General features: G+C 46.9%; 1 protein-coding gene across 1 annotated transcript in view; it reads right to left on the reverse strand.

Annotated features, from left to right (window-relative positions):
* The window catches only part of GABBR2 (gamma-aminobutyric acid type B receptor subunit 2), a 230,607-nt gene that overhangs the window by 192,942 nt on the left and 15,108 nt on the right, over positions 1-22,557 (reverse strand). Inside the window, exon 3 of the mRNA XM_044920417.1 lies at positions 8,412-8,582. Coding sequence (XP_044776352.1) covers positions 8,412-8,582 — 171 coding nt within the window. The remainder of the gene's footprint in view (positions 1-8,411; positions 8,583-22,557) is intronic.

Here is a 22,557-nt window from a genome sequence, read left to right on the forward strand (position 1 = left end):
CCCACTGGCCCCTAAATGGCAGAGATGATGTTATAATTCCATTTTCCCACCCCGAAAGTTCTGCTTCAGGGCTAGAGTCATGCTTCGGGGACCAGGCCCAGGGGCTAGGCAGGCAGCCCCAGGAAGTGTCCCCTGGTGAGGGCTCTGAGCTCGCCGTGGACGGCAGGACCCCCCACCCAGAGACCTCTAGGATCTTCTTCTGGGCCCTCACTCACCCCTGTGCTCCAGGATCCACGTGGCCTGGGAGGGGGGTGTATTTATCTGCTATCACAGCCCTAGTGAGCTGAAAGACTGTCCCTCTCCCCAGCCCGGGATGAGCCCTGTGCTCGGCACGGCATTCCCGCAGCCAAGCCTCCTGTCCTCTCTAAGCAGGGTCCAGGGCAACTCCTTTCTTCTAAGAGTTGGGGTGTGTGCGGTAGTAGGGTACTCAGCTCTGGGGACCTGGCGTGGAGTGTTAGGGAGGATGCTTCCTCCAGACCCCAGGGTCTTTCTGCCACAGCACGGATGGGGCAGCCATCTCCTCCATGTTCTGGAGTGGAGGGAGGAGAGCTTCTGAGGGCAGAAGCTCTGAGGCAGACCAAGGGCATCCAGGCTGGAGATGTACTTTTTCTTCAGAAGTCCTAGTCACTGCAGCCACCACTGGACAGAGAACCCTCAGTTTCCTCCCAGGTGTGTGCACACTGCCATAGAACACCGCCACCGGGATGGCGGGAGCCCTGCAAACCGCAGGCCCTGACGGGATGGCTCTCATGCACGTGGGAGATGGGCACAGCAGAGCACCTGCTAGGGGGCTGCACTCTCCCCGGGGACGCTCGCAGGAAGGAACAAGTGTTGCTTGAACCCTAGAGTCTGTCCCATGGAGCTTCAGCCTCAGAAGGCTGAAGGTCTTCAAGTTCAGTCCTCGACCTTGACCTTGACCCATTAAATATCTGCACTGGACCAGGGCTGCAAGGAAAAGCTTATGACTACCAGTAGCAGCAAAGCCAGTCCTACCCTCCACCCCTCAGCCCCTGCCGTCTGTTAAATGAACAGGCAGCCGGATGGGTTTCATCCCTCCCGGTGGTTCCCAAGCTTCAGTCCCTCCTGTACCGCCCTAGAGATAATTTCACCACCTAAGTGCACCACCCAGGTGCCTGCTAGCTTAGTTTTTTCCTTTGAACAGTCTCACTTTTTAAATGAAGTTTCCATTCTTAACAATAATGTCAATGAAGTGCAGTTTTGATGAGCTAGTAATCTCTCCCCCCGGTAGATAATAACATAAACAGGCAGCTATTAAAATTGTACAAAAATCCTATCATATATACACACACCCTGGGAAATAATGGAGCCCCCCAAACGCCGAAGAGGCTGCCACAGATAGCTGTGTCGGTGTGGGTAGGTGGATATGGAGCCATCCCTGCCGGCTGGCTCGAAGGCCAGGTCCCTCCCAGGGCTGGAGGTAAGGGCCCAGAGAAGGAGAGGATGTTTCTAGCCTAGGGGCAGACAGCCAATCACCTAAAAGCATTAGCGAGTTTTCAGATAAAAGTTGGGGCACAGGATGGGGCCCTAGGACCATTAGGATTAGAATCTGGTCTGTCAGGAGCCCCCTCCTGCCTCCTAACGATGGAAGATCTGCAGCTGTGGGCTGTGTGGGTGGCCCAGGTGACCCCGCAGCCTGGAGGGATGCCAAGGACAGAGAGCAGCGGTGCCTCAGGCCTTCCAGGAGGCCTGGCCCGTTTCTCAGATAAAGGAGGCCTAGGAGCACAGTGGCCTCAGCTGAAGGCTGCCCTTTCCTCCAAGACAGGGATTCAAAAACTTCAGCAGACTGGGCCCCACCCCACAGGGTCTGATCCAAGGTAGCCGGGGTGGGGGTGGGGAGAGAGCCCTCAAATCTGCTTTTCTAACAAGTTCCCAGGTGACAATGACACAGTGCTGCTGGTCCAGGACAGAACTTCAAGAACCACTGCTTTAGAGCACGCGATTACCTGACCCTGGTAAGACAGGATTCTGAAGTTCAGAATGAACATCCCAGGACGACACAGCCAAGAAAAATAACTCAGACACAAACTACAACGCGTGCATTCCAATGCCCAACATCACTGCTACCCAGCAGCAACCACAAGGCAGGTCCCTGGCCACTGCTGGTTCCAGTGGCTGGCCCAGAACGTTCCAGCGAGATCTCTGGCAGAATCTCCACCACTAAACAATGCCACGTCCAAAAAAAAAAAAGACCCAGCTGAGAAACGACAGAATAGCTTGGCTGCATTCTGTAGGCATGTGACTTGCTGACTATACCAGTTCCTCCCTCCCCGACGGCCCCCGTGACTCATGCTAGGGCCAGGGGTCTCTCTGCAACCCCCCCTGCCACCGCATCCCATCATCCTGGGTGCAGGCAGACTGAGGGCCACGGAGTGGAAATCACTGCATTTGCCCCCAAGAAGCTGGCCCACTGGATCAGAGAGCCACTGACTGAAATCCTTGCTGAGCGTTCGGCCTTGTGTCAGGCAGCGTGCAGGGTGAGGGGACAGAGAGCCTGGTCTGGCTCTCGTCCACAGGGGCTCCCCGGCCGGTGGTGCTGGGTGCTGGGGGAAGAAGCAGATGCTGGATCACGCTGCACTGGACAAGGAGCAGGTACGGAGGGCTGCCTGCGGTGGAGGGAGGTGTGGGGAGCACGGAGAGAGCATGTGTCTTCCAGCCTGGGGAGGAAGGTTGGTCAGGTGTGGGGGAGGATGCTCCTGCAGAGAGAAGCCAGCATGGGGGTGGGGCTGCAGCAGAGGGGGAAGTGACTGGAGGTGACGGAGGAGGAGGCCTTGGGGGACCACGGAGGGGCTCTCCAGCCAGGCCAAGGAGTTCATTCCCACTTAGGGCTGCAGAGGAGGGGCTGATGCCTACGAGGGCTGGCTCCTGGATTAGATGCAAGCACGACGGCCCTGTCCTTCGCTGCAGGAGTGTCCCCCAAGCGACTGCTCCATAAGAAAAAGCAGTATCTTTAGAGAAGGCGACCAGAGACCCCTTGGGTGGGACAGCCAGTGACATGGCAAGCCTGGAAGGCTTCAAAGGGCCAGGAGGGGCTGCGGAGGGCTGAAAGGGCTGGTGCTTTCAGGAGGAGGAACTCTGCAGATGGTGCCCTTTCGGTGCTGGACAGATCAAGGGCGTTGGAGGGTCCCACCACTTGGGGGAGGTCTCTGATATGGAAAGGTCAGCCCCAGAGGCCCTGTGATCACTGAGGACCAGCAGTGGGGCAGGGAGCCTCAGAGCCTGCCTGGAGGGCGTGCAGGAAGGGCAGCCACACAGCTGGGCTCCTGAGCGGGGGCAGCCGCAGGCTATGGAGACAGATTCGAGATGATCATAAAAATAACAGCCACCTTTGCATGATGCTTCTTATGAGCCAGGCACTTCTCTCAGCACTTTAAGTTTCTAAACACAGTTAATCCCCACCAACACCCGAAGAGTTAGGTACTGTTTTTATGAGCCCCACTTTCAAGATGAAGGAATTCAGGCACAAAGAGGCGAAGTAATTCTCATGGCCACACCCCTAGGAGTGGCAGGAACAGGGTCAAAGACCAAAATTCTTTGAGCTCAGAGAGGTCGTTGAGGTCAACTGGCCCCACTCCCTTACCTGTAGAAGGGGAAACTGAGGCCTGGAGAGACTGATTCGTCTAAGAGTGCTTAGCTGGCTAGTCGCATCATGGAATTGGGAACCTAACAAATAACTTGGTGAAGGTAGTTCCGTAGACCACAGGGCCTGGCACTTGGGGGGAGAGGCCCGAATACCCCTGCTGCTGTCTGCTGGTTGCCCAGGCAGCCCTGCTCACTGCCTTCATCTCTACCCCAAACCCTGCCGCCATCCTGTGCCTGTCACGCCCATATGGACGTCACGCAGCACTCTGGTCTCTCACCTCCTCGTCCCCAGTTCCAGTGACACCTACCTCCAATCCACTTGAGCCGTTCACACAGAGCCAGCGCCTGGCCCCTCAATCCTGACATCCTTCCTCCAGTTCTGACCACGCCTCCCCCCTCCCAGCTCCCTCAAACTTCCCAGAGACTTCCAGAGCTCCACTTCCTCCAAGCCCACGGGCCATCTGTCTGCTCATCCCTCTCCATCCCGGGCCCCGGGAAGCACCCACTCGGCAGCACCCTCAATCTTCATCACCCGCCCCCACCGTTGGCTTCCACCTGGCAGAGCCCCGGCGCTGGGCCACGGCCACCCTCCACCTTCTCCACCCTGCTGCACTCTCACTGGGTCACGGTCACCGCACCTGCATAGACCGGGGCTACTCTGACAGCAATGGTCCCCGCCACAAGAGGGCGCCATATCCCACCCTGAATTCCTGACTGGGCCAACTGGGAACTAGGTGCACCTTGAGGGCTCATTGAAACCACCTGCACGGCTCACACAGGGCGTAATGCCGAGGTCATCAGATGTAACAAGATTGTTCTGAGGGGTGACCCGGGCATCAGGCTTTTAAAGGCTCCCCAGGTGATTCTAAAATGTGCCCTATCCACACAGGGCAATACTACTCAGATGAACGAAGAAACAAGCTACTCATACATGCTCCACGGATGAACCTCAAAAACATTATGCGAAATGAAAGAAGCGAGACACAGAAACGTACATGTTATATAATTCTACGTATATGAAATTTCCAAAGCAGGCAAAAGTAGGGAGCAAGTAAACGCCCCTGGGGCTGGGGGTGGGCCTGACTACAAGTGAGCACAAAGGAATCTGTGGCGTGACGGGCGGGTTCTAACACTGGGCTTTGGTGACGGCTGCATAACCATATCAATTTACTGAAAATAATTGAACTGTACGCTAACAATGGGTGAACTGCACGGTATACAAATTATATCCCAGTAAAGCTGTTAAAAGTGGGGGCAGAGGGGGAACCTAACATACTAAAAAAAAAAATTCCCCGGTGAGTCCACTGAGCAGCCAGAGTCGAGAACCCAGCGAAGGAGGCCTGACACCCACTGAGCCCGAGGCCATGTCCATTCCTCCCTGGCCCCCCGCAGCACAGGGCCCGTGCCCATCACACACCCTAGCACACCGGAGACCACATTATTATTCTTTGAGTGAAGGGATACGCATTCCTAGAGTTTGTCCCAGGAATCAGTGGAGTGGAGGATGTCCATTTAATGAGCACTTACTATGCAGAGGTCTTTCATTTTCTCATTCTAACTCTCTCATCTCCGAGTCCCTGCGAGGTTGGGATAAATATCCCCATTTTACACAAAGGGGACTAGATCTCACTGAGCTGAAGTGTATTGCTTGTGGCCACACAGTCCTTGCCTGGCAGAGCTGGGCCTAGAGATCAGCCTGCTTGATACCAAGTTCTTCCCTCTTTCTCAACTCATTTAAATCTTGGCTCCAGAGAGGGCAGGGCTGAAGCAAGTTCTACCTTTTCAGCTGCTGGTGTTCACTAGGGACCCTTGTTTGTCTCCAGCTCCTATACATCCAAGTCAACAAGATGAAGGAAATTGTCTGGGCCCACACAGCCCTTGCTTGGCAAAGTGAGATCTGGACACCGGCCCATCTGATCCAAGTCCCAGGCAGCCTCTGGGCACCATACACTAGGTGGGATGGCTCTCCATACACAGGATCAGCCGGCCCCGAGGTGGGATGGCTCTCAGCCCTGCACCCCTTTCAGTCCCAATGTAATGAGCTTCTGGGATTAAGCTTCTCCCCCCCATCCCCCTCCAACTTTAGGATTGCTTTCATTTGACGATCCTTCCAGTGCACCAGTTCAGAACAGAAGTGCATGACGCTGCTGATCGACCAATTTCATAAAAGGAATCCAGTTTCCCTCGCACTCATGAAAAGCTGTTAGCCCCTGGCCAGCTTCCAGAGCCTGCAGGCCAGCAATGCAGCCCAGACATCGGGAGAGGGGTGCCAAAACCCTTGGGCACACAGAGTCGTCAGCTGGGCTGTGAGATTTAAATCAAGAGGGGTCCTTGCCAGCAACACCACCAAGCAACATCCTGTCCTCAGAGAAAAGGTTTCCTGCTGAGATGCCCTAAAACCACAGCTGAGGGCCCTAACACAGCCGTGTAGGGGGGGTGGAGATGTGGTCCCAGACCGTCGATACTCGACCCCAGTGAGGACAGCCTAACGGAGAAAGCAGTGGAGGGTCAGGCGGGCAGCGGGTCCTTTATCGGCATGCGTCCTAGAGGAGGAGGCCCATCGTCCTCTGCAAACTGCAGTTTCCTCATCTGTAAAATGCGAGCAGAACCCCTCCCTACAGGGCTGCTGGCTGTGAGAGTGTCTGGGAATCTATAAAACATCAACCAAGACTGGACAAACAATTTATCTTCTTTAAACCAAGGCTTTAGGGTATTTCAAACCTCCAAAGTTACAAGCAGTTCCCATGTGACAACAAGACGTTCTAGATGCACAGAAGGAGCAAGGGGAAACCTGCACTGGGAGTCGGGATCCCGAGATTCAGTCCCGACTTTTCTGTGAACAATCTTTCATGACTTCAGAGGTGCTTGGAAACCCAGAACTCTGTCCCTTCCCCTCTCTGGCCCTTGGTTTTCACTTCTATACAAGGGGGAGGTTGGGGGAGGTGTCCCTAACGGCCCAAGCAGATCTCTCCAAATCGCTGCCGAGTCTGGTGTCAATGGGGCCACAGGACTGCACGTCCCCACCCTCCCCATCAACCTGTCTGACACTCATTTTAGAGTATTGGTCACTGCTGTAAAGAAGACCGTCTTCCCGCCAAAGCCGCTGCGGGGTTCGGCAATGAGTCACAGCCACTGCAGGTCCCGTCTGCTTTATGCCTCTCCCTAGGGACTGAGAAAGAGAGGTGGGAAGACGAGGCCCAGCCTTGCCTGCGAAAAGCCTGCCTTGTTTGGACAGCCACAGACCGTGGGGCCAAACACTTCTCCTTCTCAAGCACCTCCTAAACATCCCTCTCTGTGCATGAACTTTACAGTTTACAAAGCTCTCTCAAATCCGTGACTGATTTTGGCAAGAACTGCAGGGAAGGCATGGGAAGGGCCACTGTCCCCATTTTACAGGGGAGGAAACCACAGCTCAGAGAAGTGATGTGACTTCTCCAAGGGCGAACAGCCAATGCATGGAGTGGGCTCTCCTTCCCACGGGAGAGGTGGGGCAGAGCCTCGGAGATAAGTGTGGACCTGCAGCGGGAAGAGGTGTGGTGACTCCCCACCCACCTGCCTGGACACACGCCCCGCCTGCTGCACAAGGGGTGAGTCCTCTGAGACTCCTCCCACTGAGGTCCGCCTGGACACCCGACTCCCACACTGTCTCCCCATGCGGCTCACAGTATTTTCTCTTGGGTTGCTGAGCACATATGGAATGGCCTGCCTTGCTGGGATGCTCCGAGTAGCCAGAACACACGTGGGAGAAAAAAGGAAAGTAGGAGCTCCAGGGAGAATGGGGGAAAAAGGCAAGAGATCATTTTGCACTCATCCAAGTAGGGAAAACTTTTTAAACATTGCTAATATCCACTGTTAGTAAAGAAGTGTGGAAATGAGGATTTTCAAACACTGTTGGTGGGACTAGGACTCAGAACAGCCTAGGACTCAGTTTGTTGCAATATTTTAAATGACCCAATAATTTCACTTCTAGAAATCTACTGAGAAGATGCACACCGAGGCAGGAAGGTGCTACGGTATCAAAAAGCTGTACACTTTCAGGAAATTACCACCTATCCATCTGACAGAATACCATGACCCACTAATATGAATGTGGTCTATCAAGATCTCTAAGATCCATAGTTAAGTGAGAAAACCAACATATATAGTATGAAGTCATTTGGGTTTAAACGAATATGCAGAAAAAGTTCTGGGCAGATGAACAGTAAACTGAAATCAGGGGTTCACTTGGGCGAGAAAGCGGGTTTTAGGGGGATCGAGCAAAACAATGCTTTTATTTTTTTACTATCTATATTCAACTTTTTTTCTTTTTTGGCAAAAACAAAACAAAACCCTGAAACAGCACGTATGATGTATGCGTGTAAACCATTAAAATAAACCACCAAATAAAACCCCAAACAAACCCACCAATCCAGGGTGAGACTTCGTTCCAAGCCAGCCCCTCCCCAAACTCCCCTCACAGTAGAGACGCTTTTGGTGGCACATCGCGATTTTAGGTGGTCACTCAGCATCTGTAACGAGGACAGCAAACCTACAGGGGCAGTCAGGGAATGAGCCACAGGATTTAGCCGAGAGGCATGACAGAGGGAAGGTTTCGCTCCTGAGCTATCTGGGATGGATGTGTTCACCTGTCCTGTGCCCAAATTCCTCAGCCACCAGCTCTATCTTGTCCGTGGTGTTTCAGCTCTGAGCCTGCTCCTAAAAACGTGCTTAAAGGTCCTGCAACGTTACCCGTCCCGATGAAGCCATACTGCCCCCTGGCAGGAGACAACAGCTGACAGGCAGGTGTGGACGCGCCCTCTCGGCACACATACCTCAGAGAACCTCTGCACGTCTTGGGTCAGCGTGCCCACTCGCTTCCACTGGTAATGCTTGAGCAACTTCAGGATGGCTGGATTCACCGCATTATCTGATGGGACAGTCCGAAAGAAATAAGGGTATTTTTTCTTATCGGCTAGGACGGGCGTGGTCGCAGCAAAGGAAAGCTGGAAAACACAAAAGAGACATCACCTTTATTGGTGTGCTTCACAGCTGTGCGCCCAGAACCTTTGGAACAGAGGCCCTAAGCCTGACATGGGGTGCAAACACATGGGGCAAGACATTTTTTTAAAGATTTTATTTTTAGGGGAGCCTGGGTGGCTCAGTCATTAAGCGTCTGCCTTCGGCTCAGGTCATGATCTCAGGGTCCTGGGATCGAGCCCTGCATTGGGCTCCCTGCTTGGCAGGAAGCCTGCTTCTCCCTCTCTCAATCCCCCTGCTTGTGTTCTCTCTCTCGCTGTCTCTCTCTCTCTGCCAGAGAGAGAGCACAAGCAGGGGGAGCAGCAGGCAGAGGGAGAAGCAGGCTCCCAACTGAGCAAGGAGCCCGATGTGGGGCTCAATCCCAGGACCCTGGGATCATGACCTGAGCCGAAGGCAGTTGCTTAACCAACTGAGCCACCCAGGTGCCCCGGGCAAGACATTTTTTAAGCCCTTTTGTTGTGAAAGTGATACATTATAATTGAAGAGGTTTTAAAAAATGCAAAATAAGGAGAAAGAAGGAAAAACGTGGACCAGTAATTTACTCCTCGCCAATGAACCACCACCATTAATGTAGTTTATTTCCTTCTGGTCCTTTTTCCATGCACAGTAATTTTTTTAAAAAGAGATTCTTGAGATCATTCTATGTACACAATTAAACCCCTCCCTTAATATTATCCCACAAGCCTTGAAACCATCTTGTTAAAAAGAAACTCCTTGCAAACATTTTAATAGCTGCATAATACTCCAGCACATGAACATACCATAATTTACTGAATCATCTCTAATTTGGGGGCATTTAGACTGTTTGCAATTTGTCATTATTGTCATGTTATTCTACAAGCATCTTTGTGCAGAGCATCTTTTTTCCACATTTTAGGCTATTTCTGTAGGATAGAGCTCATGAGATAAAATTTCCCACACAAAGGAGATGAGCTTTTAAAGATTTAATACTTATTTCCCCCCAAAATTATGTCAATTTACACCCCCACTAGCCAGGTATAATTAGAGGGCCAATTTCACTAGTTACCAACAGAGAGAAATAAAACATTTTTCTATATAATCTTATAATGGTTTACCACTAAAAAAATGAATCATATTGCATTCATGGGTTATGCATAATGTTGAGCTTATTTCCATGGGATCGTTAACTAGTAGTATGTTCTATTTTAGGGGTTGCTTTGTCATGTCCTTTGTTTATTTTTGAGTGGTATTCTAATGCTTTTCTTACTGAGCCTAATGAAGACTTTATAAGTACAGCATCCAAAGTCAGACTATTGCAGTTACTGCAAATATTCCAGTTTGTTTGCTTTTACATTGTGTGTGTGTGTGTGTGTGTTTTAATTTACACTCAGTAGTCAAATCTGTCTATTTTCCCCTTCATTATTTCTTTTCTTTCTTTTAAGTGCCAGTAAGTTGCTAAATTGGGTTTTAATTATCTGTCCTCCAAGGCCCAGCTTAAATGTCACCTCCTCTGTAGCATTTCCTCTGATCTCTGCTCTCCCTGTCCCCCGGCCTCACCCACAGAAGGTGCTTTATCACAATTTTTGATCTTTGCTGTGTGCTGGTGAAAACATGATATCTTATTGCACTTCTAATTTGCATTTACCTTACTATAAGCAAGGTTGAGTACAACTTCCTATGCTCAAGAGCAATTTGCAGTTTGTTTTGGAAACCGTTCACATCCTTTACCTGTTTTCCAATATGACTCTTAGTCTTTTTCTTATCAGTTGGTAGAAGTGATCTTTTATATTAACGAAACTAGACCTTTGCAATAGAAGTTGCTAATTTCCCCCCAGTTTGTAGTTTTTCTTTTCATTTTTCTTATAGTGTCTTCTGCCATAGAGACCTTTTTTTTTTTTAATGTGGTTGAATTTATCAATTTTTTCCCTTTTATGTCCTTGGGTTTTGTGTCGTATTTAGAAAGGCCTTTCCCCCTCTGAGACTATTAAATAATTCCTGCATGGTTTCTTTCAGTCGGTCATCCCCCCTCCCTCCTTCCCTCTGTTCCTCTCTTCCTTCCTCCCAACCTTCCTCCCTCCTTCTTTTTCTTTCCTTCTTTTGTTTCACGTAAACCCTTGGTCCAGAGAGGGTACAGTGGAAGCAAGCTCACTCTGTCGCCACTGGCTTTCTCCGGGAGCCCATGTGGTCCCAGCAGCAGCTCTAGACCTAATACATCCCAGAGCCCAATTCCAGCATCCAGAGAACGAATATCCAGGTGCCCTCAGGCTCCAGCTGAAGATACTTTTGACTGCCTCTCTTGTCACCTGAGGAAGTGCTCCTTCTTTTCCTCCCTAAGACTTCCACAGAGTGAGGCAACAGAGATCTTGTCCCTCTTCCTGGTCTGGCTCAGAGGGTAGACAACCACTACGTAGGATCCCTGCATCTCTTGTGTCCAATCAGCAACCTCACCTCATCCCATCTGTTGGAAATGAACACAAAATATCCCATCAGTGTCCCTTGAAGCTAGAGAGTACCTGTAGGGACCAGCTTCTAAGATCCTCATAGAGAGAGGGACATCATCCCAAGCCTGCTAAAGGTCAAGGGTAGGATGACTGTTTAGAAAAATTCTGAGTAGAAGAAGGACCAATGGGAAGAAGAACACACAGAGAGGCAAATCTCTGCTGGACACACTGAAGAACGCTGGCATTCAGAGTTGGCCAGCAACACAAGTAGTGAGATCCCTGCGTCTGGAGGTATGCAAAAGGACGCTGGACCATGACCTAGTGAGAATACAGAGGAGCTCCAAGGTGTCTGTAAGCTCCTCAAAAATTACATGAAGAAGTTGTGTGAAGGTATGTGCATATAGGCACGCCCATTTTTCTGAAAAGAGGATCCACAGTTTCCATCAGGTTCATCAAGAGGGTCCTATAACCGGAACAAGGTCAGCACCCCTGCCTGCAAGTGATATTGGGGTCCCAGAATGAGGACAAGAAATAGATGCTCTCTACAGTCCCCTTGAATATAGTGTCTGTGACTCTTCTCTCAAAATTAAAATAAGACTTCAAGCCTCCTATGGACTCCAGTGTTAAGAGGGAGCTATTAGAAAAACCAGGGAGTAACTCTTTCAGGACCTGGGATGGTATGTGCCATCACATCCCCCCAAATGCTTATCTAACACAGTTTGGGAAATATTGGTTTTCTGATGTGATTTCTGAATCACACTCTGGTTGATACTTTATCACTATTGTCCCATCAGCTCCAGGTCCACAATTAATTGTTGCTTGAGCAACCTCATATGTTTGCCCTGTAGGTAATTACAGTGGTTACTGTTCAGTGAATAAATGGCCCATTGTGTTTACAATGGGTTTGGAGTACAATCTATGCCCCCGGTCTAAATCATGTTGGGTGCAAAATATGAACTGGCACCAGCATTTTCTGCCCCATTTGAGATAATGCTCACTCTGATTAGATTGCTCTGCATTACCATGCCTCTGGCTTTAGCCTCCTAAAACTTTCTTCTTTGGGCAAAGGCTGCAGGTGCCTAGGAGGAACCTGAGAAGTCATCTAGCTCTGGGGTTGTCTACCCTGGCTGCACGGTGGAATCACTTGGGGAGATGCAAAAAAAAAAAATACAATGCCTTGGGGGCGCCTGGGTGGCTCAGTCCGTTAAGCGTCTGCCTCCGGCTCGGGTCAGGATCCCAGGGTCCTGGGATCAAGCCCCGCATCGGGCTCCCTGCTCAGCGGAAGGCCTGCTTCTCCCTCTCCCACTCCCCCTGCTTGTGTTCCCTCTCTCGCTGTGTCTCTCTCTGTCAAATAAATGAATAAAATCTTTGAAAAAAAAATATGATGCCTTGGTCCCACCAACTGAATCAACCAAATCAAAATCTCTGCGTCTAGAGCCTAGGTCTCAGTATTATTAAATAACTTCACAGGTGATTATGATACCCAGGGAGGGTTGAGAACCACAAATATAGCTCAACATCCCTAGTTCTGAATAAGCAGGCTAAAACCTAGAAATGGGAGACATCGAGATATTTGCCCTAGCCAACAAGAGTTAGAAGCAGGACTCCAATCTGGGTCTACAGGACTCCAACACCTGTGTTCTTTCCCCCCTTGAAGGCTGCCCACCTGCATCCTATGTGCTTGCTAGGTCTTCCTCCCTGGCCCAGTCACTCAGCATCTGGAAACCCCAGGCCTGCTGCTTCACGGCCCTAACTGCAATGCCCAACTTTCTGGGCTCTCCTTCCTGCTTTCACACAACCAAGTTCATTTCCAAACACACTATGATTCAGGCTCTGAGTTATTGAGGCTCTGAGTTAATCCATAACCAAGGATTTATTTCAGAGAGTACTTTTAAATTTATTTTATATTTTGTTATCATTTCTGGTTTTATTGCATTGTTTTAAGAATTTGGCATGCATAGGGTCTGCTTTTGGAATTTATTGAGATTTTCTTTGTGGCCTATTCTACAGTCAATTTTTGTGAAAGTTCCATGGTGGCTGGAAAAGAGAAGGTAGTTTCAGGTTGTAAGCTATAAAAGTCTTTATCAGATTTCTTATGTATAACAGATATAATCAACCAAAGTAACTTAGTATCACATGCTCTGTATTTCTGTTTACTTGATCTGTCAAAGACTGGAAGGCTTGTTAAATTTTACTCTATCATCTCTGACAATTTCTCCATCTATTTCAACAGTTTTTGTTTTATCTGCTTTGATGTTATTTTGAGCATAAATGTTCATTACAATTATATCTTTATTTTTTAGCAGTGTATACCCTTGCCTGATGCCAACAGCAGGCACTTAATAATCATTACATGAAGTGAGAATTAAAATATTTATCAAGGTAAAATAAAACCCTCTGTCATTTTATTACTTTTTTGGTCATTTTATTACTTTTTGGTTTATATTATATCATGCTTGATATTAATATTGAAACCTTTACTTTATTTCTGCTTGTATTTGCCTGTCATAGATCTGATCCTCCTTTTATTTGCATTCTATTAAGACTGTTTTAAAGTATATTTCTTGAAAAGAGCACATGGATTTTAAAATATGTAAGCTTATTGCTGTAATAAGTACTTGATCTTGCACTTAATCTTGTTGGCAATCTTACTCTTTTTTTTTTTTAAGAGAGGGAGAGAGGGAGAGAGGGGAGGCAGTAGGGAGCGGAAGAGGGAGAGAGAGAGAGAGAGAGAGAGAGAAAATCTTAAGCAGGATCCATGCCCAGCACGTAGCTCGACACGGGGCTCCATCTCACAACCCTGAGATCATGACCTGAGTAGAAATCAAGAGTCAGACTCTTAACTGACTAAGGCACCCAGGCACCCCAGCAGTCTTTCTCTCTTTGGATGCTTCCTATTTATTTCCTCTTGTTCTATTTAGTACTCAGACTATATGTCTACTCTTCTCCATTCTGGATATACCAATCTTGCTTCTTGTCTCAAACTGCTGGAGTATCTTTTAATATTCTGAAGAAGGGCAAGTGGTTGAAATCTTATTGAGGAAGACCCTCTGTTGCCTCAACAATGGTAGAATTTAGCTGGGTCTAAAATTCTTGGGCTACACTTCTCCCCTTTGAAACTACAAAGTGATGCAGAGGAGAAATATGGGGCTAGTTTGACTCTTGTTCATTTGTAGGTATCTGGTGTCCTCTGCCTGGATCCCCGAAGAAGGTTTTTTTCTTTATTCTTAGATTTCAAAAAATTTGCCAAGATAGATCTTGGTGTGGCAGTCTTGATTTTATCTGAGACCCTGGGAGTCCTTCAATCTATACATACAAGTTTTCAACTCAGAAAAAAATACATATGTATATACAAGATAAATGTAGTATTATATGTAATAGTATATTGATTATATTATATTCGTATATATTCTTGTCTTTCCTCCATGAAAGCCTCATTATTTAGATGTTGTCTCTTCATTCTTCTATTCCATATTGCTCTTATTTCTTTCCATGATTTTATCTCTTGGTCCTTGTCCTCTACATCCCACAAGAGCATCTCATTTTATTCCATATCTTTTATTATGGGGTATGTGCATATTTAGTTTCACTAATTTCTGGTCAAGTGGCTGGGTTATCCACAGTCCCGGCAGCAGGGCACAAGGGTTCTTGTTTCCTCATATCCTGGCCAATAATTGGTATTATCTGCTTTCCTACTTCTTGGTAACCCTTCTGGGATATGGTGGCACTTCATTATTATTTGACTTTGCAGCCCTTTGACTGTAATGTGGTTGACTAGCTGTACATAAGCAATTTAGCCTTTCAGGTTCTTTGTTCTATGAGTTTGTTGATCTGCTTTTCAACAGCCTCACTTTTAAGTTTTACTGTCTCTAACATATTTTTATTATGTTATTGAGATTTTCCATTTCCTAAAAGTTGTTTAGGATCACACTCCTTTTTTACCCTGTTGTCTTATCTCAGGCTAGTTCGTGGAGACCCTGTTTTTTCTGCATATGATTGAGGATGCTAAATGTTTTTCTGAAGTTTTCTTCTTTATTCTGCAATAGATCATTTTCAGAGGCAGACTCTTCCTCTGCTTCTTCTGGGTATGATGCACCTTTGATTATTTTTGCAATACTTTTTCAAAGGCTGAATGTTAGCTGTTTCTAGTGTACTCATTGTCAAAAGCAAGGCAGGTCTTTTCAGACACGGCTTATCAAATAACACAATACACGGATTGCCCGTGGCCCCGTTTTCTTTTTACATTATAACTGAATATTTTTCCCAGAAAAATGGGAAATAAGTATTTGAGCACAGTCTTTAGCACCCAGGAGACTCTCTTTTTGCTGTTCTACACTAATGAGTGACATCTTTGCCCTCAGTGCCTAATTTTCTGATGCTCTGAATCAACACAGTACATTACATTTCCATCATGCACTGCTGCCAGGGATTTTCTTTCTTGCCCATAAAATTTTACTTGAGAGGTTTCTGCTTCCCAGGATGCAATGCACTCCCAGTGTCCTCCTGTCGTCTTCCTATTCAGCTTTTCCTAGGAATTTATAGGTCTGTTTGAATTTACAAAGAGAGATGAAAATGAGAAGAGAAGAGAAGAAAGCATCTTGGTTGCTTCAAAGGTCAGCAACTGTGAGTAGAGGTGTAGCTGTCCAATATCTGGTTGGTAAAGCCCTGGGTCTCTAACTCAGATTGTGGGAGAGAGAGGGAAAAGTCTATTATTTTTCAGAACAATTACTGTCTTATGAGACTACTGTTCAGAGTGCCAGGAGGCAAAGTTTCGTAGGATCTTATCAATCTAGCTCCATCTATTTTAAATCACTGAAGCCGCTGAACATCTAGAATATCAGCTGGTCTCAGGGCCCCTCGGTTCTTTGGGGTAGGAATCACCATCCATTTTACAGCTGAAGAAACCATGGAAAAGAAAGGCGATGCGGTTGTGCGAGGTCAGTACAGGAACGACGGAACTGGCCTTTTAACTTCATATCTCGTTCTCTTTCTTCAACCAGCTCTGAACGGCCAGTCCCAGCAGAGATGGGGCAATGATCCGGGACTTGCTCCTTCTTCTGAGACCTCGTAGCACAGGGGCGAGGCAGCTGATTCCAAGTCTTCCAGAATCTCTCACACATAGCAAGTTTCCATGGTGGGCATGGCTGGTCCTGCAAGATTCTGGGGGACTCACCTTAACCAGCAGAGTGAGATGGGGAGAGAGCTGTTAGCATCTCTCTCCGGGAGGGGAGCTCCAGCCTGGCACGAAATATTTTGTGGGTCTGCTTATGGAACCACAAGTCACTTTAATTTTTTTTTTTTTTTAAGCATAGAGAGGTTAAGCTCCTTTTTTTTTTTTTAATTTTTTTTTGAAGATTTTATTTATTTATTTGACAGAGAGAGACAGCAAGAGAGGGAACACAAGCAGGGAGAGTGGAAGAGGGAGAAGCAGGCTTCCGGCTGAGCAGGGAGCCCGACGCGGGGATCGATCCCAGGACTCTGGGATCATGACCTGAACCGAAGGCAGACGCTAAACGACTGAGCCACCCAGGCGCCCCAAGTCACTTTAATATTAAACTGAGGCCACTACAAGGCCACTTTAGGGAGTTGGGGAACCCGGGCTTAATTAACCCTGTCTCTATGACTGTGAGAACAAGGACATCATTTCTTCTAGGTGTCCGTCACCTCTGAATATGATGGATGAAGGATTTCAAAGGTTCCTTGCAACCACACAATTCTGCTTTTCTCTCCAACAATTGAGGAAAATGATGAAGTCTGTTAGCTTTGTGGGGGTATGTGTTTCATTTGCTCTGATTTATTCAGATAATTGCCTTTGTATCTCACTTCTCTTTGCAGATGTAAGCCCAGATGAAAAATGTAAATACACCTCCCAACTTCGGGATCTTTATTAAATTCCAAGCCACTGATGAATTCTTGCCTAAATGGAATTCATTCTTTCCCTGGTTTCGGGCCTCTGAGTTTAACTTTTCTGCGGAGCAACGACATTTTTCGGGTGGAGAGTACGACCAAGAGCGGCCCTCGTTGCTAAATCCTAGGTGCGAGACTCAGGCCAGAAGCAAGGGGGGCAGAATATGATGGAGCCTTGCTCTTTTCTCTGCTCGGTTTAATCTTGTTCCATGGGTTTGCTGACTGTTTCTGTAATTAAATGAGGGAAGTATTTGTCATCTTGGGTCCCTTTCAGCTGAGATGAATGGAATGCAACTTTCTCAGGAAGCTTCTGACAAAACCCTGTTTGTGGCCAGTGCCAGGATGTATACAAAGGCGCTGGGCTGGGTGCATTGGGAACTCGGGCCCGCTCCAGGTCTGCGCCAGGTCGCTGCAGCACCCGAGCCCTGGCGAAAAACTGTTTGGACACAGAGTGCCTCTCCATAGATGCCCGTGAGATTACTGTGATGTGGAGTGGCTGCAAAGCATTTCCCGAGTTAACAAGGGGAAAGGAACGCCTGGCGTTGGGGTGAGTTCCTGAAGCCCCATTCCCACAAAAGGCCTGCTGGGGCGTCACGCAGAGACTTGCTCTAAGGTTGGACGCCTTTTTAGTCCAGGGTCCCGGGCCAGAACCACTTGGGGAATAATGGCTTCTCCTTCCTGTTAATGAGCGTTAGTTTCTAATCACTGAGAAGTGCACAGCAGCTCGGCTTTCACCACCCACCTCCGTGCCATAGTCTTCTGGGGAGCTCGGAACCGTGTGTGAGGGAGGCAGAGGAGGCATCATTGTCTTTGTTCTTCCTGGACTAACTGAGGCTCAGGGAGGTATAGTGACCTGCCTGAGACCATGCAGCTGGTAAGGGGCAGACCTGGGATTTGAGCTCAGATAATCTGACTCCTTATTGCATGATGAGCACCTGCCATGGGGCAAACGCTGCATTAAGGGCTCAGCATTCACTTTTTCATTTAATGAGCAAAACAACACTACGAGGTAGACACTATTATGATCTGCACTTTTCATATGAAGAGACTGAGGCTCAGAGAGGTTGAGTCACTTGCACTTGGTCACACAGCAAGCAACAGGCAGAGCAGGGAGACTGCATGAGCCTTTGCTCATTCCACAGACTGCTATACTTCCTCTCTGTAATTAACAGCTTCTAAAACACATTTACTTCTTTAGTCTAACTTTGATCTTCACAAAAACCCACCATGTTGGTAAAGTAGACATTATGACTCTCATTCTATAAATAAGAAAACTGAAACTCAGAGAGGTTAAGTGACTTGCTCAAAGCTGTGCTTTAGCAAATAGCAAGGCTAGGGCTTGAACTTGGGACTTTCGTTTTTGGCATGCAGTTCTCTCTCCAATATTCAAAGCTGTTTCTTAGGGAGGCACCCAGTAGAAGATGAGAAAGCAACTAGGGCAATTTAAAAGAAAGGAGAGAAAAAAGAAAAATCTGCTTAAAAGAAACAACAATAATACTGAATCACTGGCTTATTATGCTTTTGATTCCCTAGGGTGGTCCAATTCAATTATATGAAATAAAACTCATATGTGTATATATATATTTTTTTATTTAAGAGAAAATTCTTCATATTTTTCTTTTTAAACTTTTATCATGATATATAAGCTACGTCTAACTGTGTAAGTGTATGAAATACATATGTTCAGTTTAAGGAGTAATAACAAAACCAATATCCAACTGCCCATCACCCAGGTTAAGAAATAGCTTTTATTTATTTGCAAATATTAAATTGTAAAGTAATTTACTTTTTTGCTCTTTTATATATAACCTTGTGTGATTTTTACGTCTTCCTTCCCTGCCCCAGCATTTCTCTCATTATTTTACATAAAGAAGTTTGGAAAACAAATATTACTTCCTCGAATCCTTTCTTTCCTTTTTATTTAAGTCAGAAATGGGAGTAAAACAGAGAAACACCCAAACCAAGACAGTGCTGAGAAAGCAGTATGGTCCATAAGGTAGGGATTCAGGGCCTCAGTGCAGATGGGCTGGGTCTGAACGCCCACTCCACTGCTCACTATGCAACTCAGGAACCCTCCTCCACTGTTTGGGGTCTGTCCCCTTCTCTGTAATGCAGGGTGACATACCCCACCCCACTCCCGTCTCCGGATCCGAGGAGAATGATGGCTAATGTCAGATCACGACTTCTAGACTCAGATGTTATGGGGATAAGAGGGTGTTTCTTACCCTTATGAAAGGCCTCTTAACTCACAGAGCTTTTCCCCTCGGTAATACCTCAACCCCAAGGAGGGCGGAGTGGAGAGGAGTTACACCCATTTCACAGATGAGATGCTTCGGTGAATGAATGGGTTTGCTCGCTGCGGCGTGGCTGCCACCAGGCAGAGACATAATTCTAAATCAATCGCCTTCTAAATCCTAATCGAGTGAATTTAAAATGGCTTGTTAATTAAAAAAAAATAATAATGATTATATTGCTTGTCTAATTGTGTACAATTAGGATGTATGTCTTTAATTTTCTCTTAAACTTCCTGTAAAATGTTCCATTTTCCCCTCACAGCCGTACAGGTGACAAATGTAGGAAATTAGCAAATTACATTAGAATCCTCTTTGGCTTCCTCAGCTCCTTTGCACTTTGCTTTCAGCTGATGTCTTTATGGGTAAGAAGTGCTCTTGTGTGATCGCAGCTGTGAAGCCAACAGCCTTTTAATTACCACCCTGCAAAAATCATGTCTCCTCATGTCAGTTTAGCACCTCTAATTAGTGGATAGGTTGCAATCACATCTATAGTGGGAGAGAGGTGTGCTGGGGCCCACCTCGATGCTTGCAGTGAAAGAGGATGTAACCTTTCTATCTGTTGGATCCTCCCATTTCTTCAGAGCCAGCTCCTACTCATCCATCCAGGCCTGCTCATGGCCACCTCCTCCAGGGAGCCTTCCCTGCTGTCCCTCAGTTCTCTTAGCAGCTTTCACAGAAGAAGCATTCAAATATTTGTTGATAAATGAATGTATGAATGAATGCAAAGGGAGCAAACTTAGTGTGTGGGGTCCCAGAGAGAAAACTAGGATCCATATATGACTGTCTCAGGGAGCCTGATGTGGATCAATATACGGAAGAAATATTTAATAGTGAGATATTCAAGAAGGAATCGAAATCTTGCAAAGTACTGAGTTCTCCATCACTGGAGGTATTCAAGGAGATGCTCAAGAATCATCTATCTAACAGGGTTATGGAGGGGATTCCCAAACCAGCAGGGGGTTTGCACGAGTTGGTGTCTGCTGATGGCAAACCCAGTGATTTTAGTTCAGCCCCAGATTAATATTTTATATCTTAATAGGTATGCTTTCTCTTTTTTTACTTTTACACTGTCTTCTTAAAAATGATACTGATTTTTCATTCATGGTATTTAAATAAAAGGATGAGTGCATTAAAAGGAAAATCCTAAATCAGTTAACAATACAAGTGGTAGACCCAAGGGTCTTTGAGGTCTGGGAAACACGGGATTGCAGGTTCCTTAAGGAGTCCTACAAGAATATACAGTCCTCAGAAATAAAAATCTCCTACTCAAATCTCCATCACTTTCCATTAAATTAAGTCATAATATGAATCTAAACAATACAGAATGAGCTAGGCTCTTATCTGGGCACTGGAGAGGAAGCAGTATCAGAAGTGCTACAAAGGGGGTAGACAGACCTCTCCAATGAACTAAATGAATTACATTCAAAAAAGATACATAACTGTACAAGTAGAAATGGCCTAAGAGGGTTGCCATAGTTAGCAATACTGGGGACATATTGTGCTAAAAGATTATTCTTTATTTGCCTGAAATTTAACTTTAACTGGGCACCTGGATCCTATCTGGTAATCCTAAGTCACCATCCACGCCAGAGACGGTAAATAGGCTCGAGCCTATGTGACGTCACGAGCAGGTTGACTGTGGCGGCCAGAGACGTGGCTTAAGTCAGTGAAGAGCGTGAGGGGATCAGTTAGTCATGCCTGCCATTAGCACAGGACGGGGAGGTGAGGGCACCAACGTCATTCATTTATCTGCCATCCTGAACTGGTCCAACTCCTGGTTTTACACACGGGGGACCAGAGCAGACAAGGGACTTGCCCAGGCTCACAGCCCGAGTCCACAGCTGGGCTGGGCTAACCTCAATTTGTTGCTCCATGCTGCCTGCTCAGAATCAAATCAGAATGCCACCAACACCAGGATTATGTAATCTCAGACTCTCCTCAGCAAACATGACCACCCACATCACCGGCCAGAACGCACACAGCTCAAGCCTCCACCCGATCTGATTTATCATCATGACTACATTTGAATGCCCTAGAATAACACAAAAGATGTGAACAAAATCCATTTACACTAAGACAGTTCTGTGAAAGGCGATGTCGTTATGACAGAAAGCACTCAGGGGTCTGAACCCCTGCGCTCTCTATGTATTATCTCAGGGGCTCATGGTAATGCAATTTCACATTTGACTCTTGGTAGAACCTACAAACAAGTACGCTTTATTCTAAAACAGATATTTCATGTACTGCTTACTGCATTGGATGGAACTGAGCTGAATGCGGGGTTTCTTCTCCACCTTTCTCCCAGCCCCCTCCTCTTTCGGGGCCTGGGGTTCCTTGCTTAACTGTTAAACTAAAGGAGATACCACTGGGTGGCTTTTTATTTCAGCTCTACCCTTTCATGACTTTGCAATTCTGTGTTTGATTTACAGACCAAGGAGAAATTCATTCTTTCGGTGAGGGAATGAACACTGCTGCACTTAGAGACTTTGTGAGAGGGGCCTGAAACCAGCCTCTTTCAAGACACTCAGTCTAATTGTTTTATGTCTCCATTTGGATATCAGCCTTTTTCTTTCTGCTCTTCTTTTTTTTTTTTTTTTAAAGATTTTATTTATTTATTTGAGACAGAATGAGAGAGAGAGAGAGCTCATGAGAGGGGGGAGGGTCAGAGGGAGAAGCAGGTTCCCCGCCGAGCAGGGAGCCCGATGCGGGACTCGATCCCGGGACTCCAGGATCATGACCTGAGCCGAAGGCAGTCGCTTAACCGACTGAGCCACCCAGGCGCCCCTCTGCTCTTCTTAATCAAGTTCTTTGATTAGTTTTCTCACTCATTCAGGAAATACTTATTTTGTAGAAAAATTACAGATGCATTCCCTTGACCCACAAATCCCCCTTCCAGGAATTCATCCCCAATTCACACAGGCACGCATATGACAACGTGGCCCAGGTTATTCCAACAGACCGGAAACAACACAAATGTCCATTGATAGAGGACTGGCTGTCCAAACTATAGTCCATCCACATCAAGAAGTGCTATGTAGCTGTAAAAAAAAATAAGAAATGTCTTTACAGACTGACAAAACAGACAGCTCTGGGAAAATTAAGGGAAAAAAAGCAAGGTGCAGGACAGCATATGCGGTATGCTCCCTTTTGCGTAAGAAAGAGGAAGAGGACTAAAAACACACATTTATGTATATTTGGAATGAGAAACACTGGAGCGATAAATGAAAAATGGCTATCTACAGTAAGGGCATGGAACAGAACAGAGGGAAGCTGTATGGGGTCCAGAAATTCTCTACTTATTGCATACTTTTTACTGTGGAATCATCTAAAAGTTGTAG

Source organism: Neomonachus schauinslandi, chromosome 13 (genome assembly GCF_002201575.2).
Source record: "Neomonachus schauinslandi chromosome 13, ASM220157v2, whole genome shotgun sequence".
In the NCBI taxonomy this organism is placed as follows: Eukaryota; Metazoa; Chordata; class Mammalia; order Carnivora; family Phocidae; genus Neomonachus; species Neomonachus schauinslandi.